Source organism: Triturus cristatus, chromosome 3_2 (assembly GCF_964204655.1).
Source record: "Triturus cristatus chromosome 3_2, aTriCri1.1, whole genome shotgun sequence".
NCBI classification, from domain to species: Eukaryota; Metazoa; Chordata; class Amphibia; order Caudata; family Salamandridae; genus Triturus; species Triturus cristatus.
In genome coordinates this window covers 1193084472-1193107708 of record NC_140584.1, presented here as the reverse complement: position 1 = coordinate 1193107708, position 23237 = coordinate 1193084472, and the positions used below count along the sequence as shown (strand labels likewise).

General features: G+C 41.4%; 1 protein-coding gene across 3 annotated transcripts in view; it reads left to right on the top strand.

Moving 5' to 3' along the window:
• SPEG (striated muscle enriched protein kinase) overlaps positions 1-23237 on the top strand; it is a 1671639-nt gene that overhangs the window by 1377439 nt on the left and 270963 nt on the right. For all 3 annotated transcript variants that reach the window (XM_085650107.1, XM_085650106.1, XM_085650108.1), the window contains 3 exons: positions 230-397; positions 2402-2524; positions 22438-22602. In XM_085650107.1, the coding sequence (XP_085506233.1) occupies positions 230-397; positions 2402-2524; positions 22438-22602 (456 nt within the window). The remainder of the gene's footprint in view (positions 1-229; positions 398-2401; positions 2525-22437; positions 22603-23237) is intronic.

Genomic DNA, 23237 nt, shown 5'->3' with positions numbered 1-23237 from the left:
ACACTGAATAAGGTGTGTGACTGTTAACAGAGTTGTTTTCCTGGGTAGAGTCATTATGTCATGATATCTATGAGACAGTAGTCATTATTTTTTCAATGCAGATAAGCTGACATTTTTCGAAACACATAATTACTGTCTTATTTCACTTTCTTTCTAGCTCTTTGTAATCTGCATCTCTTCTTCTCCTTCCCTGGTACTCATCTTTCAAGTCTCTGTTTTTGCCCTGCAGATAAAATGGTCTTGGAGTCCAATGAGCAGATTACCATTGTCGCAGGCCAGGATGGCCGGCATCTACTGACAATCCTGAAGGCCAGCCCCAGAGACGCTGGGCTGTATGAGTGTGCTGCTGCTAACGCCCTGGGCACGTCCACCAGTTCTTGCTCTGTGGCTGTGGCTCGTGAGTACAAAAAAGACACATGGGAGAGTGGTGGGGTGCTGGAAGGATAGGCACATATCTATCCTGGCTGTTAGTTTGAACACATCCCCAGTGTAAATCATTGGGTGTCAATCTCTTACTTTGGCAGGCAGTTTCACACTTGACCATTCTCAGTCACCCTCTGAGTCAAATAAGATGAGCATAGTTATTGTTTTGAAATATGAATTTCCAAATGAATAGTTTGAAATTTCACACTAGAGTCTTGCACACAACATTTCTCGTTGTTTGACCCATGTCTTCAGCAACAAGTACAGAAAGATGGAGCAGGAACCGACTGTGCCACTAAATGCAAAGGCAGCAAAAGTCTTGGTTACGCCCAGACCCAATCATGGGATGCAATCAGTGAGATGCAGCTCCCTCTTCCACACCCTATCCATCAGCATACACTGGCTTCCAATCCTGTATGAAGGGCGTGCTGCTGCCCCTGATGCATCTGGAAGAGAAGGATTACCCACACACAAGCGAGGAGACATTGCACTGGATAACTTATGAACATGTCTATATGAAGATAATGGATGAAAGTGGTAAATGTCAGTCCTCTGACCACCTGGGAGAAGAAAGGCCACTCTAGAGCAAGCAAGCAAGCTGAGTTTAGTGTTTGCTTGAAAAGATCTCCTTTAAAAACCTTTTATTAACTCTTAGAGCAGTTTCAGAATATAAATCCTGTCATATTATCTCTTAGCAAAATACAAGATAGAATATAGTACCCCTTTAAAAATTCCTCATATACATTCTGCAGGTATTAATATCTCTGTACGGAATTAAACCAGAAAATCAATACCTGATTGAGCCTCATAATTTCAGTAAACTACGTCCTTTCAGATTGAAAAAAAACAATCTATGTCTCTTAAATCCGTCTGAGATCTATCAAGGAGGACCAACGGCTACTTTACAACAATATGCCTAAATCTTCTGATTATATAGGTCATGTGGGTCCAATCTACCAGTCTCTTGTCATTTCCCATACAAGAACGGCTTCAGAATCCTATGTGTAATGAAGAGCTGGAATTCTTGCACCGCAATACCTCCCACGTTTGTGTCACACCGACGACAACATTGTTTGAATGACGTAAGGGACCTCAGTCTTAATGCTGCGCAGATGTGTTGCATTAAACAGGATCCCCACTAAGCACTTGGAGATCCCACCTGAAAAAGGTTCAAATCTACTTCTGTATAGTGCAAATAGAATGCGAACAATAGCAAATAAATATCCAACGTCTTCACGGATAAAGATGTCTTTTTAATAGCATGGGCACCTTCTCTCAAAGTATCACCACAGACATATGTTCCATGCTTGCCCTGTTGTCTTCTAGGACACATCCAATAGTATGTCGGCTTGCTTTATAGTCCTTGAGAATGTGTCTGCATGATTCCACTTTTGGTGAAACATTTGGCAATGTTTATATTTGCATCGATTTTGTTTACATGTAAAAAATGAATATTAATCTGTTTTTGTACGTTTCTGAATGTTCAAACTAATGTAATATTGTTCAGCTTGACCAAAACATGAGAAGTGCTTCAACACATGCTGTGGCCGTGCTGTGTATTTTTGATGCAGGTCTTCCATTCCCATGACTATCACAGAAATGTGGTCACCTTTCTAAACAATTGAACTTAAGTTTACAAACATTTGTGACCATTTTATGAGTAACATTGCAGCTCTATTCTCTTCTGAGCATCACAGAGATATGCTTGAGGTGCTAGCACACATATCCCATATAATTGAACTATATTCATGTGCAGAATTGCACAATATACATTTAACTCCACCTAAAGCTGATGTTCAGAAATTAGACATTCTTATGTTGAATACTTCTAAACTCATACCCAATATTTCTAATATGATCATTGTCATTTTTTTCAAAATGGAATTGAATAAGCTTTTGCATATGGAAGCAGAAATTCCTTCTATTGATTATAGAAAAGAGAAGTTGTTGACATACCTTTCTTTTTGGTCTTCCTTAGGACTCCCGGGCAGACCTGGAACACCGGAGATTCCTCAAAAATATAAGAACACCGTACTGGTACTGTGGAAGCCAGCTGAGAGCTATGCCCCATCCACCTACACGCTAGAGTGCAGTATGAGCGGTAAGGAACTCCCGCTGTACCCTGGAGTGTTGACACACGTAGGATGATGCAGACTGTGGATATCAAAGCATTTAAGTGCTTTCTGTATTATAGCAAAGCTTATGGTACATTCCTGATGTATGCACATCAACCTTCACACAGGAAATATGTTCTATGTATGTATATATGTACTGATGTATTTATGTATCTGGTATTGGTATAGTGCAAACCTAGCCAAAAGCAGCAGAGCACTGTCTGGGTTCAGAGGCTCAGATACAATCAGCATGTGAATGGTCTCTATGTGTGAGAGAGGACTGTTCTGTCATTCAGGGATCTCATAGAAGCAGAAGAAATTGGTGGCAAGTTTCATAGCGTGATGCGGCTCTACAGAAGAACAAACATAGAATATAATATAAGGAAAGGCATATTGAGGTTACAATACCACCAAGGGTTGAACTCATTTGGAATAATATGTGGGCAAGTGTGAAGAGTTAGATTGCATTACCAGTGAAGGCTGTGCTACATGTGGCCAAATGTATGACAAAGTGTGGAATGCGGTGGTTGTACCATTCAAGGCTCTGATGCATATTGAATATTGGATAAGAAAGGGGTTTGAGTGACATTATTGAAAGCTGTGCAACCACATAGGGAAAAATAAAAATGAATTAAGAAATATGTTTGAATTTATAAAAAAAAAATGTTAATTACATTTTTGTTTCTTTTTTTAAATCACATTTTTAAAAATCAAAATAACATTATTTTTAGGCACAAGTAATATAAACGCATATTTTAACAAGGCTTCAAACATGAATAGAGTAGACCTGGGGGAGAGAGAGACCAATCTGAACAATGCCACATCCACCACCAGGCGAAACTCATTAAACTTCAACCAATCACACACTAGAATGCAAGGCACAGACCAAAAGCAGTTTGACCATACTGGTGAATATCTTTGCTGTCTTGTTTCCCATTTTGAGGAATAATTATTTAAGGAAGAGAAAGAGAATTTACTGAAAGAGGATCAATACCTTTGGCATGTCAGGGAAGCTAAATATTGCTTTTCACCAGACATGGTTGCAGATAGGGAGCAGGAGCTCAATTCACCTACTACCCGCTCCCAGGCAATCCCTGCATCTGTCAAAGTGCTGGATGCACTCAACTTTCAGGCCATTGGTTCATTCCAGGGTGTCAGTCGAAACACTGTGGGCATCTCACTGGAAAGCCAATCATAATGCTTCTGACAGTTTTTGAGATGCCAAATACACAAACCGTCATAGGAGGAATATTTGCAATTAATCTAACCACTGGCAATCAGTCAATTGCCAGCAGTCAAACGTATTGCAACCACTCTTTTCATCACCTTGTTTGCCTTTGTTGTACCTTCCTAAGTGGCAAGGGTATGCCCAGAAGTCATTCCTGTGCTCACTGTGCCGCTGGAACCAAGCTACACTCAACTGATGACCCTCAGTCAAGGAGAAACAATGCTTGGGCTGCTTGTATGGCCTGACAGCTCGGGCTAGACTGTTCCTATTGGAGCAAGGTCAAGACTGATTTGCATATTGCACGCATCCTTCCCATCACCTTTCGTGTATTTGCAGTGTTGAAATTCATCATCAGCTGAGTGCACCAGTTTATCAACCTTCCACAGTCGGAAATTCTCCTACTCCAGCTGTTCCTAACAAAGCCCTAAATGTGGGGACTGTATGTAAGAAAGGTAGAGTGTATTAAGAACCATTTGCACAGTTTACTCTCTGAATAAGTGGGGGTGTTAGAGATGGTGTGTAAGGTACTTGTGTCTGATGTCTTCCTATCCGAGTGGGGTAGTAGAATAACAGAATGGCATGGGTCGGACTAGTTGCAAGCGAGAGGTGTTGAGCTCTTCCCTGGCTTTACATTGGGGTTATCTGGAACAGGGAGTCCATGTAGTAGGTAAGGATACATTGTGACGGGGGCACACTCCTCAAGGGGGATGAGATGTAGACGGGATCCACCATCAAGAATCGCATTTACCGCTAGTATCCTGGAAAATGTATCTTTCTCTTCCAGGGGATCCTCATCATAGTCATAAGCACATGAATATTCCCGCCCATGCTCTGGGGCCCTGGAAACAACATATACACATATAAGTGAAAAACCTATATGAAGCTCTATATATATATATATATATATATTCAAAAGCAAAAGGAAAGCCGCACTCTTTCTGGATCTTGGTTTAGTAAATTTTAATGACCATCTCTATTACCAACGCGTTTCGAACTCCACTGGTTCCTGATCACGGTATTAACAAGAGTCCATCATGTGTTTCTACATTTATACCAACTGATCCGTCCTGCTCGCAATGAAGCATTCTGGGAGTTGTGGTTTCAAAGCACAACTATACATATATTTTTCATGCTTGTTTCCCAAAAACATACTTGTATATTTACATTTTTACATTTTAAAGTGGCTTATGAATTGGCACGGAAGTCCGTAGTCCATGACTGACAATTTCAGTTATTGGTACATGTAACCAATTACACATGTAAGCGGCAGAGTGCCGAGGATGATAATTAATGTCAAACAGTTGTTCGTCAACCAGTTTGTCTTGATGCGATCATGCGGCTTAGTGCCGTTTGTTTGACAGGTTGATCTGTATTTTAATGCGGGCTGAGTGCCCCTGTTATTCAGCTTTATCATACCTGTATTAAGTAAGAAAGGTGGGAACAGCTATGAAAACAAAGAAAAAAAGAATTTTTCATTAATACATTTTGAATTGTCTGCTGGTAGCTCTATCTGCATGCTGAATTTTTCAAGTGATGCAATTTCTAAGATCCAATGTTAAAGATGGATTTTAGTCTCTGAATGACGTTTATAAGTGTACATAAAGTTCCTCATCCCCATTGAGCCCATGAGGGATTCGAGTTTTGAAGCGGATTATTAGTTTAGACTCCAGGCGTGTCAGTCTTTCAGTTCTGTTACCTCCTCTCTCATGGTCAGAGATCATGGCGATGCCTGAGTAGCTGATGTTTCTCCATGTTGAGCCGACATGATTCTGCAGGTGTTTCGTCAGAGCATAGGACATGTCTTTATTTTGGACCGCGCGTATATGCTCCAGAATACGCTTCTTAAGTGGACAGATGGTTGAGCCTATATATCGCTTCCCACACGAACATTCAATCAGATATACCACAAATTGTGATTCGCAAGTTATTGAGTTTTCAATTTTAAAGGTCCGATCTTTAGGATCCTTTAGTGTTCTTAAGTTTCTGCCTATCTTGCATGCTTTGCAGGAGGTGCATTTTGTAAATCCAATTTGTCTTTTTTCCAGCCAAGATTGCGTCTTGATGTTTTGAAAATGGCTGTTTACGAGGGTGTCACATAGCGATGGAGCTTTTCTATAGGTTATCATCGGAAAATTCCCCAGTGTTGGGCCAATGTCAGAGTCTTTTTTCAATACATTCCAATATTTCATTAAGATTTTTCGGATTTGGAAGCTTTCTTTTGAGTACGTTAGTATTAGGCGGGGTGCCTCTTCTTTAGTTGACTCTTCCATACTCACTTGATTTTTCAATGTATTTTTGGCCGTTAGTGTTTCAGCTCTGGTCTTCAGTCGAGCTTTTGTTTCTCCACGTAAGATGTCTCCATGTTTATAGCCACGTGCTGCAAAGCGCTGTTTGATGTCCAGAAATTTTTGTTCCATTTCCTGAGGTTCGGAACAGTTTCTCTTCATCCGTATGAATTCGCCATACGGAATGCTTTTTTTTAAAGAAGGTGGATGAAAGCTCGATCCGTGAAGGATACTGTTTGTTGCTGTCTTTTTGCGAAAAACCGTGGTATGTATTTCATTTGACTTAATGTACACTTTTGTGTCAAGAAAGTCGATTTCTTCTGATTGTATGTTGTAGGTGAATTGCAAACCTACATCATTAGTATTGAGGATTTTTATGTAGTCCGATGATTTTTCTTTAGATCCCTTCCAAAGCAGGAAAAGATCGTCGATGAATCGGAGCCAGAGTACCACATCTGTAGTGTATGGATCGTTTTCTTCTCTCAAGCTATGTGTCTCTCCCACCAACCCATGGTGAGATTCGCATAGCTTGGAGAAAATGAAACTCCCATAGCAGTACCGCGTTTTTGGTATAAATGTAGAAACAAATGATGGACTCTTGTTAATACCGTGATCAGGAACCAGTGGAGTTCGAAACGCGTTGGTAATAGAGATGGTCATTAAAATTTACTAAACTAAGATCCAGAAAGAGTGCGGCTTTCCTTTTGCTTTTGAAAATATTTGTGAGGTTGTCCTACCTCACAGCCGGCACCAGCTTGAAGCGCTCCCCCCGCAAGGACACTTTGCTCATTCATTTTGAAACTCGGAGGAGAGCCCAGCGCTAAGAGATCGAAAACCGTGAACAGCAGCGTCCTGGCAGAACAAGCTATTGGAAAGACGGGTGAAATGCTCCTATTGCCTCACATAGGGAGCAACAAACGTCGGTCTTTTTCTACCTGTTCAGCCGGAATCTAACGCCTTAATCGTGGACGATCTGAAGCAAACGACAACGGTGAAAAGCAACAGCTAACGACTGGTAGAGCGCCGGCGAGCGGCATCGGAGGACACCACTACGTCCGGGAGTCTCCCAGGTAAGCGAGCAATCGCGCCGTGGCTGTATGTAACCAATGTCAAAGCGCTGAGCGAATGTACATACGCTTCTTCGGAGTACAATACCCCGGAAGCGTTGAATGATACATTTTTCTGGATAAGTAACGTGACCGTTTATGAACATTGCACTTGTTGCAGCCATCCTCATATTATTTAGTACCAACTGAATACTGAACTGTTCAATACCGAAGTAATTGTCTGCAAGGGGCTCATCTAAATTACGGTCTTTGGTCTTTGGTGAATTAACTGAATAATCATGGAACAAAGAGCAGCAAAAAGACTGGAAAAAGCAGAGAGCATGTTTGTCAAGTCATCTCCAAGTACATCAACGTCTTCAAATAATCCGACCTTACCAAAAGAAGCATTCACAATAAAACAATTATTTAATCAATTGGAGAAACTACTCCGGAAAGAAATCTCACGCAGTTGGGAAATAATAACTATGGAAAAATATGTAGAACTCGATCTTGTACCGCGAGGACTACGCATATTCACTTTACCCAACCACCCCGACACCAGTCCTGAAATGTTGGATGAATGGGGAAAAAACAATATGGATTGCTCGCGCAGAATGATGTTGATAATCATCAAATACGCCAAAAAAAACGTAGAAGAATTACATGAAAAAATAGATGAAATAGAACAGTCTATCAAATCACATGACAAAGAGGAAGAAAACATCAACAAACTACGTTCCATGATGGAGAAAAACTTAGACAAACATGAAAGTGAAGTCCAAGAAAGAAAGCAACGCAAGTTTAGAAGAGATGAGTCAGATTATGCAAATGGGACAATATTTACATTTGCGAAAAGGTTTGATCTCATGAAACAAAATTGGGACACAAATGAACCAATCACACGAGAATCCCCTTATACAACACCTAGTGAATCAGAAGGAGAACAAAGTGATGGAGAAAACTCATCTGTGGGAATACCGATCAAAAAGCTTTCTTTTTTAGAAGAAATGAGAATGCTTTACCAGGACCAACAAAATCCAAAGCCACGAGGGAGAGGACGAGGCAGTGGTCGAACAAGAGCTCGCGGAAGGGGCTTCTCTGGAAACCGGGGCCGCGGAGAAAAACAAGACGAGGCCGAAAAACAAAAATATTTTCTACGCAACAGAACAGTGACAAAAAAATAAACTTTACACACAACATGCAAATACAACCGGATCTCATAATTAACCTATCTCACTATAACTTGTCAGAGGCCGAACGTACCTTATTGAATAAAGGACTTACCTTTTGCCCAGAAAAACATTCAGATTCTGTGGAAACCAGAATTGACATGTACAAATATGTCCGCAAACTGAAGTTAAACATTTTTTTTGCAAAACTACCGCAAAAAACGTCAACACAAAACCTTTCTTCTGGAGCATGTGATATGTTATCAATATCTGAAGGACTTACCATAGCAGAAACTAAATCACTTAGAACTGCATATGAACTAGCAAATGAGATAGAGGAAACAGAGTTATCAGACACACAAATACTACAGGAGATGGATGTAACAACGAATATTCACCCCCGCACTAATTTCAAAAATAAATCTAAATTCTGTCCAGCATTACATCCAGGGAATCGGATAGACATGTTTCATGACTTAGTGGTGGCGGAATTAGAAACAATGGAAAACACCAAATTCAAAAAGAAAGAAAATCTTTCCATACTTGAGCGTCAAGCGTTACAATCATTGAAAAACAACAACAAAATCGAAATAAAACCTGCCGACAAGGGGGGGAATATTGTCATTTTAGACAAACAAGCGTATATTGATGAAGCATTACGCCAGCTAAATGACGCAACCAATTACATCCAACTTAATTCTAACCCTATTCCAGACATGATCAGCGACCTTCAACTTCGACTACAGAAATGGTTTGAGCAAGGATTGCTCAGCCAAGATGAAAAAAAATTTTTGTCAACGATAAATCCGGTGACACCGACAATCTATTTTCTGCCGAAAGTCCACAAAACCCTGCACAAACCACCAGGGCGACCCATAATTTCAAGCTGTGGGTCCCTCTATGAAAATCTAGCAAACTATGTGGATTATTTTTTATCTCCCATTGTTCCAACATTAAATTCATTCATCAAAGACACAGGTGACTTTTTAAGAATCCTGATGGAGACTCAATGGCAACAAGACTATCTCTTAGCCACGATCGATGTAGTCTCGTTGTATACATCCATTGACCACAATATTGGATTAAAAGCTGTGGAGTATTTTCTGAAGCAAAGACCAATTGGAGAATTAAGACATACGAACATGCTCATGGAAATGATCGAGCTATGTCTTACCAACAATGTCTTCCTATTTAATAAACAGCTTTACTCCCAAAAACGCGGTACTGCTATGGGAGTTTCATTTTCTCCAAGCTATGCGAATCTCACCATGGGTTGGTGGGAGAGACACATAGCTTGGAGAGAAGAAAACGATCCATACACTACAGATGTGGTACTCTGGCTCCGATTCATCGACGATCTTTTCCTGCTTTGGAAGGGATCTAAAGAAAAATTATCGGACTACATAAAAATCCTCAATACTAATGATGTAGGTTTGCAATTCCCCTACAACATACAATCAGAAGAAATCGACTTTCTTGACACAAAAGTGTACATCAAGTCAAATGAAATACATACCACGGTTTTTCGCAAAAAGACAGCAACAAACAGTATCCTTCACGGATCGAGCTTTCATCCACCTTCTTTAAAAAAAAGCATTCCGTATGGCGAATTCATACGGATGAAGAGAAACTGTTCCGAACCTCAGGAAATGGAACAAAAATTTCTGGACATCAAACAGCGCTTTGCAGCACGTGGCTATAAACATGGAGACATCTTACGTGGAGAAACAAAAGCTCGACTGAAGACCAGAGCTGAAACACTAACGGCCAAAAATACATTGAAAAATCAAGTGAGTATGGAAGAGTCAACTAAAGAAGAGGCACCCCGCCTAATACTAACGTACTCAAAAGAAAGCTTCCAAATCCGAAAAATCTTAATGAAATATTGGAATGTATTGAAAAAAGACTCTGACATTGGCCCAACACTGGGGAATTTTCCGATGATAACCTATAGAAAAGCTCCATCGCTATGTGACACCCTCGTAAACAGCCATTTTCAAAACATCAAGACGCAATCTTGGCTGGAAAAAAGACAAATTGGATTTACAAAATGCACCTCCTGCAAAGCATGCAAGATAGGCAGAAACTTAAGAACACTAAAGGATCCTAAAGATCGGACCTTTAAAATTGAAAACTCGATAACTTGCGAATCACAATTTGTGGTATATCTGATTGAATGTTCGTGTGGGAAGCGATATATAGGCTCAACCATCTGTCCACTTAAGAAGCGTATTCTGGAGCATATACGCGCGATCCAAAATAAAGACATGTCCTATGCTCTGACGAAACACCTGCAGAATCATGTCGGCTCAACATGGAGAAACATCAGCTACTCAGGCATCGCCATGATCTCTGACCATGAGAGAGGAGGTAACAGAACTGAAAGACTGAGACGCCTGGAGTCTAAACTAATAATCCGCTTCAAAACTCGAATCCCTCATGAGCTCAATGGGGATGAGGAACTTTATGTACACTTATAAACGTCATTCAGAGACTAAAATCCATCTTTAACATTGGATCTTAGAAATTGCATCACTTGAAAAATTCAGCATGCAGATAGAGCTACCAGCAGACAATTCAAAATGTATTAATGAAAAATTCTTTTTTTCTTTGTTTTCATAGCTGTTCCCACCTTTCTTACTTAATACAGGTATGATAAAGCTGAATAACAGGGGCACTCAGCCCGCATTAAAATACAGATCAACCTGTCAAACAAACGGCACTAAGCCGCATGATCGCATCAAGACAAACTGGTTGACGAACAACTGTTTGACATTAATTATCATCCTCGGCACTCTGCCGCTTACATGTGTAATTGGTTACATGTACCAATAACTGAAATTGTCAGTCATGGACTACGGACTTCCGTGCCAATTCATAAGCCACTTTAAAATGTAAAAATGTAAATATACAAGTATGTTTTTGGGAAACAAGCATGAAAAATATATGTATAGTTGTGCTTTGAAACCACAACTCCCAGAATGCTTCATTGCGAGCAGGACGGATCAGTTGGTATAAATGTAGAAACAAATGATGGACTCTTGTTAATACCGTGATCAGGAACCAGTGGAGTTCGAAACGCGTTGGTAATAGAGATGGTCATTAAAATTTACTAAACCAAGATCCAGAAAGAGTGCGGCTTTCCTTTTGCTTTTGAAAATATTTGTGAGGTTGTCCTACCTCACAGCCGGCACCAGCTTGAAGCGCTCCCCCCGCAAGGACACTTTGCTCATTCATATATATATATATATATATATAACAAGATCTGACGATAGCTTAAATATCACAACACAAGTTTTTGCCCCACTATCAATGAGAAAATAAAGATATTTATTCAGCTAATGTGTCTGCCTGGAATAATAATATATAAAAAAACACAATTTGGAATTATCTTAAACCAAAATTCTTTCCGCCTTATTCTCAAAAAATAAAATCAAAAATAATGGCCGACCGTTGGACCAAACGAGAACAACTTTTGAAAGATATGTTTGATGATGAAGGGGAGTTAACAGTGGGACATAGCCAGCATAATGCCAAACCTACAGGATTAAAGAACTCACCAAAACAATTGCTTAAGCTATTAGAACAAGCAAGGATAGTAGAGATCAATAAATGGTGGGAGAATGTCACTCTTAAAAAATATATCGAGTGCAAAAGAGTTCCTAGAGGTCTACGAATTTTCGTTTTACCAACTCTAAGTGACTTGGACTCAGACCTGCTCTTAAAATGGCAATCAGATACCAACGAATGTTCTATGAAAATAATTAACACTCTAGTAAAACACGCGGAAAGGTGACTATCACAAACCATGGAAATATTTAAAGACTTAGAAAAAACATTGGAAGATTTTAAGAAGACACCAGAAGGTATAAAAGCATTTGAGATACAGAATAAGAGAATTCGGAAATTTCAGCGTGATAAAATAGATTACGCCACAGGAAGAGTTTATACCTTTGCAAGAAGATATGATGCGAATTATAAGAAACAATCAATGGATCGGGCTCTAGATCAGACAACAACACATAAGGAGACTGTGAGAAAGTCAAGCGCGGAGAGTTCGGAAGTGAGTTCAGGAGATGAAGGAATACCGATGAATAGATTGGGACTGGATTTTTCTGGTGAAATACGTGTGGTGAGAATGACGGGAAGGGGAAGAGGTCTCCCCCAGAAAACGGAAAATCAACCAAAAGAACCAGACGGGGGCGCAATAAGCAAATCCAAAAAAACAAGAGATCAAAAGAAATAGAGATCCTCGAAAACCATGAGAACAATCTAGTAGTCAACCTTTCCTCCAAAAAGTTAACAAACAAGCATCTTAATCTACTTAATAAGAGATTAACATTCTGCCCTTCTAACAACATGGACCTGGCAATGTCCAGGGTAGATTTATATCTCTTCTGTCGTATATTGAAATTGAAAAAACATTTTGCTTCAATACCTACAAAAGAGATGGCTCATCAAACTCAAGAACCTTTAACACCATTAACTCTGAATGACCGTGTGCCCTTGACAACAGCACATAATCTATTACTTAAAAATGATACCAACACACCAGTGGACACAGTGGATAGAACTAACACACAGATCTGTGAAACTATAGCAATTGAAACAAATTTAACTGTCAGCAGTCAATGCAAATCCAGGTCACGATTCTGTCCTCAACTACCAGCGGGTAATAGAGTTGATATATTTCAGGAATTAATGACTGAAGAACTACGAACAATCTATATTAAAGAAAGAAGAAAGAATCATGAGAACCATGGGAATATGACTCAAGATGATAGATGGGCACTGAACGATCTAAAAATGGATGATCAGATCGTAATAAAACCCTCCGATAAAGGGGGAAACGTTGTAGTTATGGATGAACAAAAATATTACTCAGAAATCAAACGTCAACTAAATAATCCATTAAACTACGAAAAGCTCAAGGAGGACCCAACGCCATCAATCATGAAAATCTTCCACCAAAAACTTCAAGACTGGCACCAGGCAGGATTACTCGACGAAGACGAACTACATTATCTATTGATCAAACATCCAATAACGCCAACAATTTATGTACTACCAAAAGTACATAAAAGTCTAGATAATCCACCTGGCCATCCAATTGTTAGTTCATGCGGTTCTTTACTCGAAAACACCTTGAGATTCCTGGATATCTTCCTATTTCCATTTGTATTAGGTTTACCATTGTACATCAGAGATTCAATGGACTTCCTTTACAGGATTTCGAATATACCCTGGAAAGATGAGTTAACAATGATAACTGTTGATGTTGTATCACTGTACACCTCAATTCGGCATGAAGATGGGATTAAGTCTTGTGAGTCGTTCCTCCAATCAAGGTTATTGAATGTGCTCCAACAAACCAACATGTTAATAGAAATGTTACGTTTCTGTCTTACGAACAATGTTTTCCTCTTTGATAAAAAATATTATAAACAATGCAAAGGTACAGCCATGGGGACTTCCTTTGCTCCCACATATGCTAATCTCACCATGGGCATGTGGGAGGCAGAACAAATGTGGTCGGAAAGTAACGAAGACATGTTGGAGCACATTGTACTCTGGGTACGTTATATAGACGACCTGTTCCTGATATGGGAGGGAAACAGAGGATTTGAACATCTTCCTTTAAGGGTCTTAATAACAATTCCTTTCAATTGCAATTTACTTACAACATCAGCAAGACAATGATTGACTATCTAGATATCCACATCTATATCAAAAATCAGAAGATTTGCACGACACTTTTTCGCAAATCAACTTCATGTAATAGCATCCTATCAGCTAACAGTGCACATCCCAAGTGTTTAAGATGGAGTGTTCCATATGGAGAATTTCTAAGAGCACGGAGAAACTGCTCAGAAGAAGAGGAATTTCTCTTACAACTGGATGAGATGTATTAGAGATTTTTAGTCAGAGGATACCCAGCAATAGTGTTGGACAGTGATAAATCAAGAGCCACAAGAGAGAGGCCACACTATTATCTAAAAGAACTAATATGGAACAGAGTGAGAATCCGGATAACAACAAAATAAGATACATTACCCAATTTAACTCATCCAGTAAAATCATCAGAAATACACTCCAAGATCATTGGAAAGTCCTGAGAAGAGATGATGACTTAAAAGAAATGACAACAGACCATCGCAACATTACATACAAAAAAGCTCCATCTCTGAATGATATCCTCGTACATAGCCATCATCAAAGGAGTGAAAGAGGTGGAAGCAAAATACAATGGCTAAAAGCAAAGGGATTCTTCAAATGTTTGAAATGCAAAGCCTGCCGCCATGGTTTGGACATACAAAAAATTGACATCATGACTGGTGAATACAAGGTTATCAAAGAGAGGATCACGTGTGAAATCACACATTTAGTCTATGTTCTTAAATGTGAATGCGGCAAGGAATATATCGGTAGCACCGTGAACAAATTAAAACTGCGAATTCTACAACATCTAAGGGCTACAAAGAACAAAGATTTCTCCTATGCAATCTCAAAACATATTTGGAATGTGCATGATGGCAATTTTGACAACTTAAAATACTATGGAGTCGAATATATCCCTCAAAACATTAGAGGGGGAGATTGTGATAGTCTTCTGAGACAAGCTGAATCAAAATGGATTATCCTTAAAGGAACAGAGTTACCATGGGGTTTCAATGCAGATGCTGAATTACATAACTTCCTATGAGAACAACTTTAACTCACAGACATAGATCCACAATGAAAAGTGAATGTCTAACCAAGTTACACATGTCTGAGAATTTAACTATTTAGTCTTTGATGTTATGTTCTTATAAGTTTATTTTCAGTTTTCGAGATGATCTAAAAAGAGTTAAAATCTAGTAGAAATATGGTGGCCAATCTAAGTCAACTGAACCATTACAGGCAATTTGAATTCATTCACATATGTATATTTACTTTTTTCTAGAGCATTCTAGGTGTCGTACAAGGTGACCATGGGAATTAGGAACATGATTTGTATCAGAACGTGTGTACTAATTTGTTAGGCTTTTGAAGTTCCCCGCCCTCTTCTTAATAACAGGAAAGAATTAGGTTTGGAATTAATCATATTCCATATCACCCTGTGTACCTTGATATCATACAATGGTCTCTTTCATATATTTATTTCTTAAATCTGGTACTTTACCACGATTAGACCATTACAGATGAGAATTAGTCCTACATTGTACTTTACTTTGTACTATTAATTTTATTATTCACTTTAGGTAGGATTTTGCATATCTGTTACAACACCTATAAATTGCTCTAGTCCCTTAAGATCACGCTTACATATATGGTTGAATTATCAAATGAATCCATCTGTTAAGGGTCCATAATTGATGTGATGTTACGCCTCACACACTCTCATAAGTGAAAAGGATATATAAAGTTTAGGACCCCACACACATCATACATGAGACTTAAATGTTATGTAGTGCCTGATGGGAAAAAACTCTCTCTCTTTTTCGTTGCAATAAGAATAGTATAAATTTATGCCACATAATGCAATTGGAACTGAGTACTTTACAAGTTTATATATGCATTTATGTCGCTTTCTAAGAATGTTCAAGCATAAAACCAAATGTGTTTGTTTGTTCCCCTTTATGATGTATTTTTTACTTTTAAATTTGGGATTCTTTGTTAATTGGGGGCGGGTCAAACCAACCCCTTTTAAAACACCCCTCACTGATCATCACATGACCCGGACGAAGGCCTTTGGCCGAAACGTGTAGGTCGTTTTGTTGTTACCTGATGCACTTTGCACTTTGCATGTTGAAAATCTAAGAAGAGAAAAAAAGCAAATAAACACGAAGTGAGCAACTTGAAACTAACCTGAATCTGCTGTTTGGTGTGCTGCCTTTCTGTGACCCTCCGGAACGTGGTGATCATTTCTGAGGACTTTACACGGAAAAATCCTTTCCATATATGTATATATATATCAACAAATGCAGCCCTCCATACAGAAAAAGAGCTGGGTAATGCTCCAAGAATCTCCTTTGCACATATACACATTCAAAAAGAAGCAGTAAAGAAAAACAAAGAGCATTTTAACTGCTTTAATGTACAGCAGAAAATATAATCCTGCAAAGAGGAATGACAGCATTGCCAGCTCACAGGCTTCATTGCAGAAAACAGTGTAAAAAGCTGAAAAGCTAACCTCATAGAACCACATAGGAATAACTGGCACAGTGCCTTTAAGGCAGCCATGGTCCCTAGCTTCCCATCATGCCTCAGGGGTGACAGTTAGGTCAGTTGTTGTTTCCGGCTCCTTCTGTCAGGACCCTGGTTTCTTCAGCTCTCTCTTTTCTGATTTCTGTCAGGAAATATCTCTTGTTTTTTTGTCAAAACCTACTTAATTCGACGTCTTTTGACTTTTAAAGTAAGTTCCTGCTTTTTCTGAGAGAGTTCAGCATATTTTTTCTCTCAGAAATGCCGTCTCTTTTTGACTTTGACTTTTGCCCTTCCTGTGACAAGAAGAAGGGCATATCAGACTCACATTCTGTCTGTATCATTTGCCTTCCTGAGAATCATGATCCTGAGACTTGCCAGCATTGTCAGTCCCTTTCTAGGCAAACTCTGAAAGACAGAGAGACGATTCGCCTTTATGGACTGGCTGAGAAGAGAAGAGCTCCTTCTAGAGGCAGGTCTCCGGTGAAGAAGAGAAAGGAGAGAGCCAGATCTTCATCTAGGAGTAAGGTACCAGTCTGCTCTCTTTCAGCGTCGGGATCGGCACTGAAAATACCTTCACCGGCAGTGAAAACTCCAACAAGAAGACCATCGACGGCGCGATCGCCGTCGAGAGAACAATTGGTCATCAAAGACGTTGACAAGAAGACCATCGACGGCGGGCTCGCCGTCAAGAGAACACCGGCCGTCGAAAAAGACTTGAGGTACGTCGCATCAACCAGGCGACGATCGGCATCGAGGAGTCGTTCTCCGTTGGTGTGGGCTTGCACAACGTCGAGAGTTGGGTCTCCGTCACCGCCGTCAGTAAGGTGGTCGACGTCGAGACATGCTCCGCGGTCGCCAGTGGAGCAGTGATCAGCGTCGAAGCGGGCGTCTCCGTTGCCGCCAACCGGTCGGCAGTCGACGTCGAGACATGCCTCGTCGCTGCCAGAGAAGCGACGATCGGCATCGAAGCAGACGTCTCCGTTGCCGTCAACCAGGCGGCGGTCAACGTCTAGACAGGCCTCGTCGTCACCATATTCGACATCCAGAAGAACACCTCCGTTGTCGTCGACCACACGGCTTTCAACGTCGAAGCCCCAATCTCCAACTTCGGCGAAGAAGGATTCGACGTCGGGACCCAAGGTGAAATATTCAAGACGGCGTTCAACGTCGAGGCGGCGGTCTCCGTCGACGTCAAGGAAGAGCACGACGTCGAGAAGGAGTTCTCTGTCTACTCACAGTCCCTTGGGTTCTCAAGGGTGAGGCCGGTGAGATCTATGGCTTCAGCGTCTGTGCATTCGACGTCGAAACGCAGAGAGGTTGACGTGGAGGGGAGAATCCCCCTCAAGAGAATCATCGGTGCTGGTAACATATAGTCGATCGACGTCGAGACACTCACCATCAACGTCACATCGTTCCTCCAGACACCGTTCAGCCTCAAAAGACCGTATGGAGCTATCGGCTTCAGCTACGAGCTCTTCTCAAGTAATTTCAACGAGAAGCTCTTCTTCTCCATCTCCTGAGGCACGAAGGGCTCCTAAGCCAACCTCTCCATGAAGACAGAGGTCGCCTTCAGTTCATCTGTCACCAAGATGGCTTCTTCCCCTCAGCCACTGGCAGAAAGATTCTTCTGGCACGACTGGTGCAGGAAGTGGACAGATCACCTGTTGCTCGAACCAGGGATCGCCAAGACAAATCTCCGGAGCACAGATCACATGCTCATCGGAAAAGAACAAGAACACCATCTTGGTCTTCCTCTTCAACTCACTCCTCAAAAAGGGATTACTCACCTACCCTTACGGATAGCCCTCCATCTAGAGTGTCTCCTATTGACGACCTCAATACATTTCACGATGTCCTCACTAGAGGAGCGCAGAAGCTGCACATAGATATGCCAGAGCCTCAAGCTTCTACCTCTATCATCTTTGAGACTCTCCATCAAAGGTCAGTGTCTAGACCTTTGCTCCCACTAGTTCCTGGCATCCTACAACCAGTGATGGACGTTTTTCTTATCCCGTCCTCAATTAAAGCAGCCCCAGTGAGGATTAAGAAGAAGTACAAACCGGCAGAAACGGATCCTTTATTTTTAAAATCAGACCCTTCACCGGATTCGGTAATCATCGCGGCAGCAAAGAAGGCTCAGGATTCTTGGGTGAGAAAGGTATGCGGTTCCGCAGCATCCTCTTTGAGAGTATCTTGCGCAGCAGCCCTGTTGAGCCGTTATGACAGATCTTTATGGGACACTTCGGAACGTTTTAAGGAGAAACTACCACAAGAGGACTGCCAGGATTTTGCGGAGATAATTCAAGAAGGGGCGCTGGTTTCTAATCAGGTGATTAGTACTGCAGCAGATGGGGCTTCTCTGGCTGCTCATTCATATGCACATGGAATTTGTGCAAGGAGATCTTCATGGCTGCGCTTAACAGCTTTAAAACAGGAGTCTCAGCATCGAATTCTCAATCTCACGTTTTTCGTCACCTCTCCCACACCGATGAGAAAATGGCCAGGATGAAGGCTGAGTTGAACACGCTGATAGCGGTAGGCCTGGAAAAGAAGTAGGAATTCAGGTGCAGATACAGGCCTTACAATTGCAAAAACTACCGTCAGAGGGTTCAAACCCCTCAATGGCAGCAGAGACAAAACCAACAGTCCAGGTCTCAGTTCCAAGGCCACAAAGGCTCCTGAGGCAGAGGAGGTCAGCATCAACAATCCTCCAGTGCAGCCAAGACTTCAGTGAAGCAATGATTTTCTGCTTCCTCTAGCACCGTTGCCCACTCCAGTGGGAGGAAGTATGTCAAATCAGAGTGGCGCCCAATCACCAAGGATCAGTGGGTGCTAAATATACTGAACAATGGATATGCTCTTTGTTTCAATACACCCCCAAAGAACATTCCTCTAGTAAAATCACACCCCCACCAACTCAAATTACTATGTCAAGAGGTGTCTGTCCTCCTCAAAAAGTTGGCCATAGAAGAAGTCCCTCCCGCTCAAAGAGGAAAGGGATTCTATTCCAGGTGCTTTCTGGTGCCAAAGAAAGACCCGGCGCACAAATTCATACCCATCCTGGATCTTCGCTCTCTGAACAAGAACATTCGAAATGAAGAATTTCGCATGTTGGCGCTACATCAAATATCTCTGCACCTGCAGAAAGGGGATTGGATGTGTTCGATAGACCTCCAAGATGCATACTTCCACATCCCCCACGTCAGCGCAAGTTCCTGAGATTCATGGTGGGAGCAAAACATTACCAGTTCAGAGTCTTACCGTTAAGCCTAAAATCCACGCTAAGGGTATTCACAAAGTGCATTGCGGTGGTGGCCGCGGCTTTAAATCGGCAAGGCCTGTTTGTGTATCCGTATCTGGACGATTGGCTGTTGAAGGGTTCGTCCCCACAGATGCTGAAGTAACACTATTGGATTTGCCTGCAGCCACTTCACCGCTTAGGCCTTCATGTCAACATGGAAAAATCTGTCCAACAGCCGACCCAAATTCTCCATTATCTGGTCATACCATAGACTACGGAGTAGGAAAAGTGTTTCCTTCGGAGGAGCGACTGTTATCAATTAAACAGAATGCAATTCTCTGCTGCAGGCACCCCAACCATCAGTACGACAAGTGGCATCTCTTCTAGGGTCGATGGCCTCTTGTATATTTCTCATCCCCAACTCCAGATTGAGAATGACACCACTGCAGCAGGATCTGGAGGACAAGTGGGGCCAATCCTCAGGACATTGGGAGGATCGGATCCTTCTCTTCCACGCTGCGAAGTCGTCCATGATCAGGTGGACTCAATCAAAATATCTACTAGTGGGAGTTCCTTTCCATCAACCTCTCCCAAGACAATCCCTGATCATGGACGCATCTCTGCAGGGATGGGGTGCACACTTGGGTTGTCTACAAACCCAGGGTAGATGGCCGAACAAGGAGCAGACCTACCACGTAAACATGTTAGAGCTGCGGGCAGTTCATCTAGCCCTCAAGGCATTCCATCCATCATCAGAGTCGATACTGATTCAAACAGACAATACAACCATAATTTATTACTTGAACAAACAAGGTGGAACACATTCTCGTCCACTGTCGCTGGAATCCCAAGCGATGTGGCACTGGCTTCTGGCCAGGAATCTCTCGATCACAGCGGTGCATCTACCAGGAGAACAGAACGTGCAGGCAGACGCTCTCAGACGGCACTACAAAGAACAAGAAGACTGAGTGCTCACCGACGAGGTAGTAGCTGACATCTTTTATCAATGGGGTCAACCATCCATCGACCTCTTTGTAGACTGGTCCGGAACATTTACATATGCCTTTCCGCCCCTTCCTCTCATCCCGAACATGGTGACCAAGCTCATCCGATCCAGGATGAACATGATCCTGATAGCACCGGATAGCAGAGGCTGATATTTATATGTATTTAATATTTATATTTAGCTCATAGGTCTATGATTTGCTATTTTGAAGAATTAAGTATTAAAGTTCTATATTTATCTTTAATAATTTATTGTTACCGAGTGGCTTCCCAGTCTGTTTTCTTTGTTTATTAACTTGGTATTATTGTTTCATTAGTCAATTGTGCACGTCTTGGATCTTTAAATGTGTTTCCTAGGATTTGAAGCGTATCATGTGATCAAGCTTGCGTTGAGGAGTGAAACGCGTCATGGCAGGTATGATGCCTGTGTAATCCTGTGGTTTATTCTTTATTAAACTACACTGCTTGCTCCACGAGACTTCGACTTTGATGCCTTTCTGCGAGTTTGGCTGAGGTCCGTGCCTGCTGGTTCTGCCGATATTTGGCAGTAAGGAACTTTTGATGATTTATATATCGAGAGAGAGAGAGAGAGAGAGAGATCGAGCTTCTAATATGTTTTTCACATATATGTGTATATATTTTTTCCGGGGTCCACGTGCATGGGCGGGAATATTCATTCGCTTATGACTGTTGATCAGGATACCCCTGGAAGAGAACTAGGATTACAGGTAAGTAACTTATCCTTCACCTGCCTCCTCTTATCCTGCCACTTTTTCCTGGGGTCCCCAACAGTGTGTGTCTGCATCTTCAATTAATTAAGAGTCTTTCAACTCGTGCCAATTGGCTGCCTTCTCTGCTTGACTGGATGAATGCAGAGCATGTACTTCATTGTAATGAGAACAGCAAAGGGTCTATCTCTTCCCTAATTAAGTTTCTCTTGAATGGGGATTGCTGAATCTTGGAAAATGTAGCTGTTATGTAATGTTTTGTTAGTGACACAGTCCAAGGGGAAGAGGGCAGAGCTTAGTATCAGGGAAAATGCGTGTCAGCTATGTGAAATTTGAGTCTAGTGTATGGTGTTTCCCTAGACCATCCCTTTTGGAGTTTGCTGCCATCGTGGCAGAATTCTCTGCTTCAAGGAAGTGTATCGTTGAAATCCAACCATAAAGTTACTGACAGTGATTTAACAGACTTCATTTCTATCATTGACCTCCTTATTTGAAGTGCTACTGACTCCTAACTCGAGTCATTATGTAGATTTCAGCCTGGAATGCAGGAGTACCACCTGGGAGGATATCTTTACATAAACATAGGCAGAAATCTACATTTGCAGAGATCGCCACAAATAGGGTTCGCTTTGTGGGACTGGCACTTAAAATGTAGGGCTTATGTAATATGTGGTTGTTTTCACATTGAGACTTATACAACAATGTGTAGTAAAACAAGGCATTATCCCATTCTGCCATAGAGGGCCCAATACAAAAAGGAGAGTGTAGAATAAAGGGTGCTCCTCTATGGTGCTCGGCTCTACTGCTAACACGATTTTAGGTATGCATTCTTGTAAATCGTTCAACTGTGAAGTCATCAATTTTTTCTACTGTCAAAAGTGTTCAATTTTTTCCTAAATATCGTCGCCTGCATTATTTGCAATAACCTACCCATGTGTTGCTTTATAGACTATCTATAGACTTCAGGATTGTGAATAATGGAGATATATTCTCCTCTTCTTTCTCTTGCAGGAACGCCGGGGTGGAAGACTGTTGCCTCAGGCATGGCAGAATGCTATCACAATGTCACTGAGCTTCCTTTTGGGAAAGCTGTGACTTTCCGTGTGGCTTGCAAGACCAAAGCGGGTCAGGGTCCATATAGCAACATCTCTGAAGTGGTGCTGATTGATGAAGCAGGTGAGTTTGGAGGCCAGGTAATTGTTCATACTAGCACACTAACAGCGAGCCATTCTCTTTCCTTCTGAAGCATCATTTATTCCCAAATCACAGTCAAGAGACAGTGTAAGGTCTGTGTAATAACGTATCACTCTAAATGCAAAGCGTGTGAGGTGATATACCTTTGACACACTCTCTGCCCTAGACCATCCAAAACTGAAGAGCAGAGCCTTGTAAACTTCCTAAAGGGTTTGGCATCTTGAAATTATACTACTGTTCCCAAGTATCCACAAATAGATGCATATCCAGAAGTACTGTCGCAGGTGATCCACACCTGAAGACTGAACTCTTGATGCCATCTCAGAAAATCTATAAATGGCACAAATACAAGGGTACTTTTGAGGGGGTCCACAATTGGGGGATGAACTCTGGATACCATCCAAGAAGATCCACAGATGGACACAGATCCAAGAATACTGCCAAAGACTATCCATAAATTGAGGTTGATATAGGTTTGCTGTCCCTGAGAGCTCACAAATCACCACCGATTCATGGGTACTGTCCAAGAGGATCCAGAAGTGGAGACTAAATGGTGATTCTATCCCAGAATATTGACAAATGGACAAAGATAATTTTATACTGTCAGAGGGGATCCA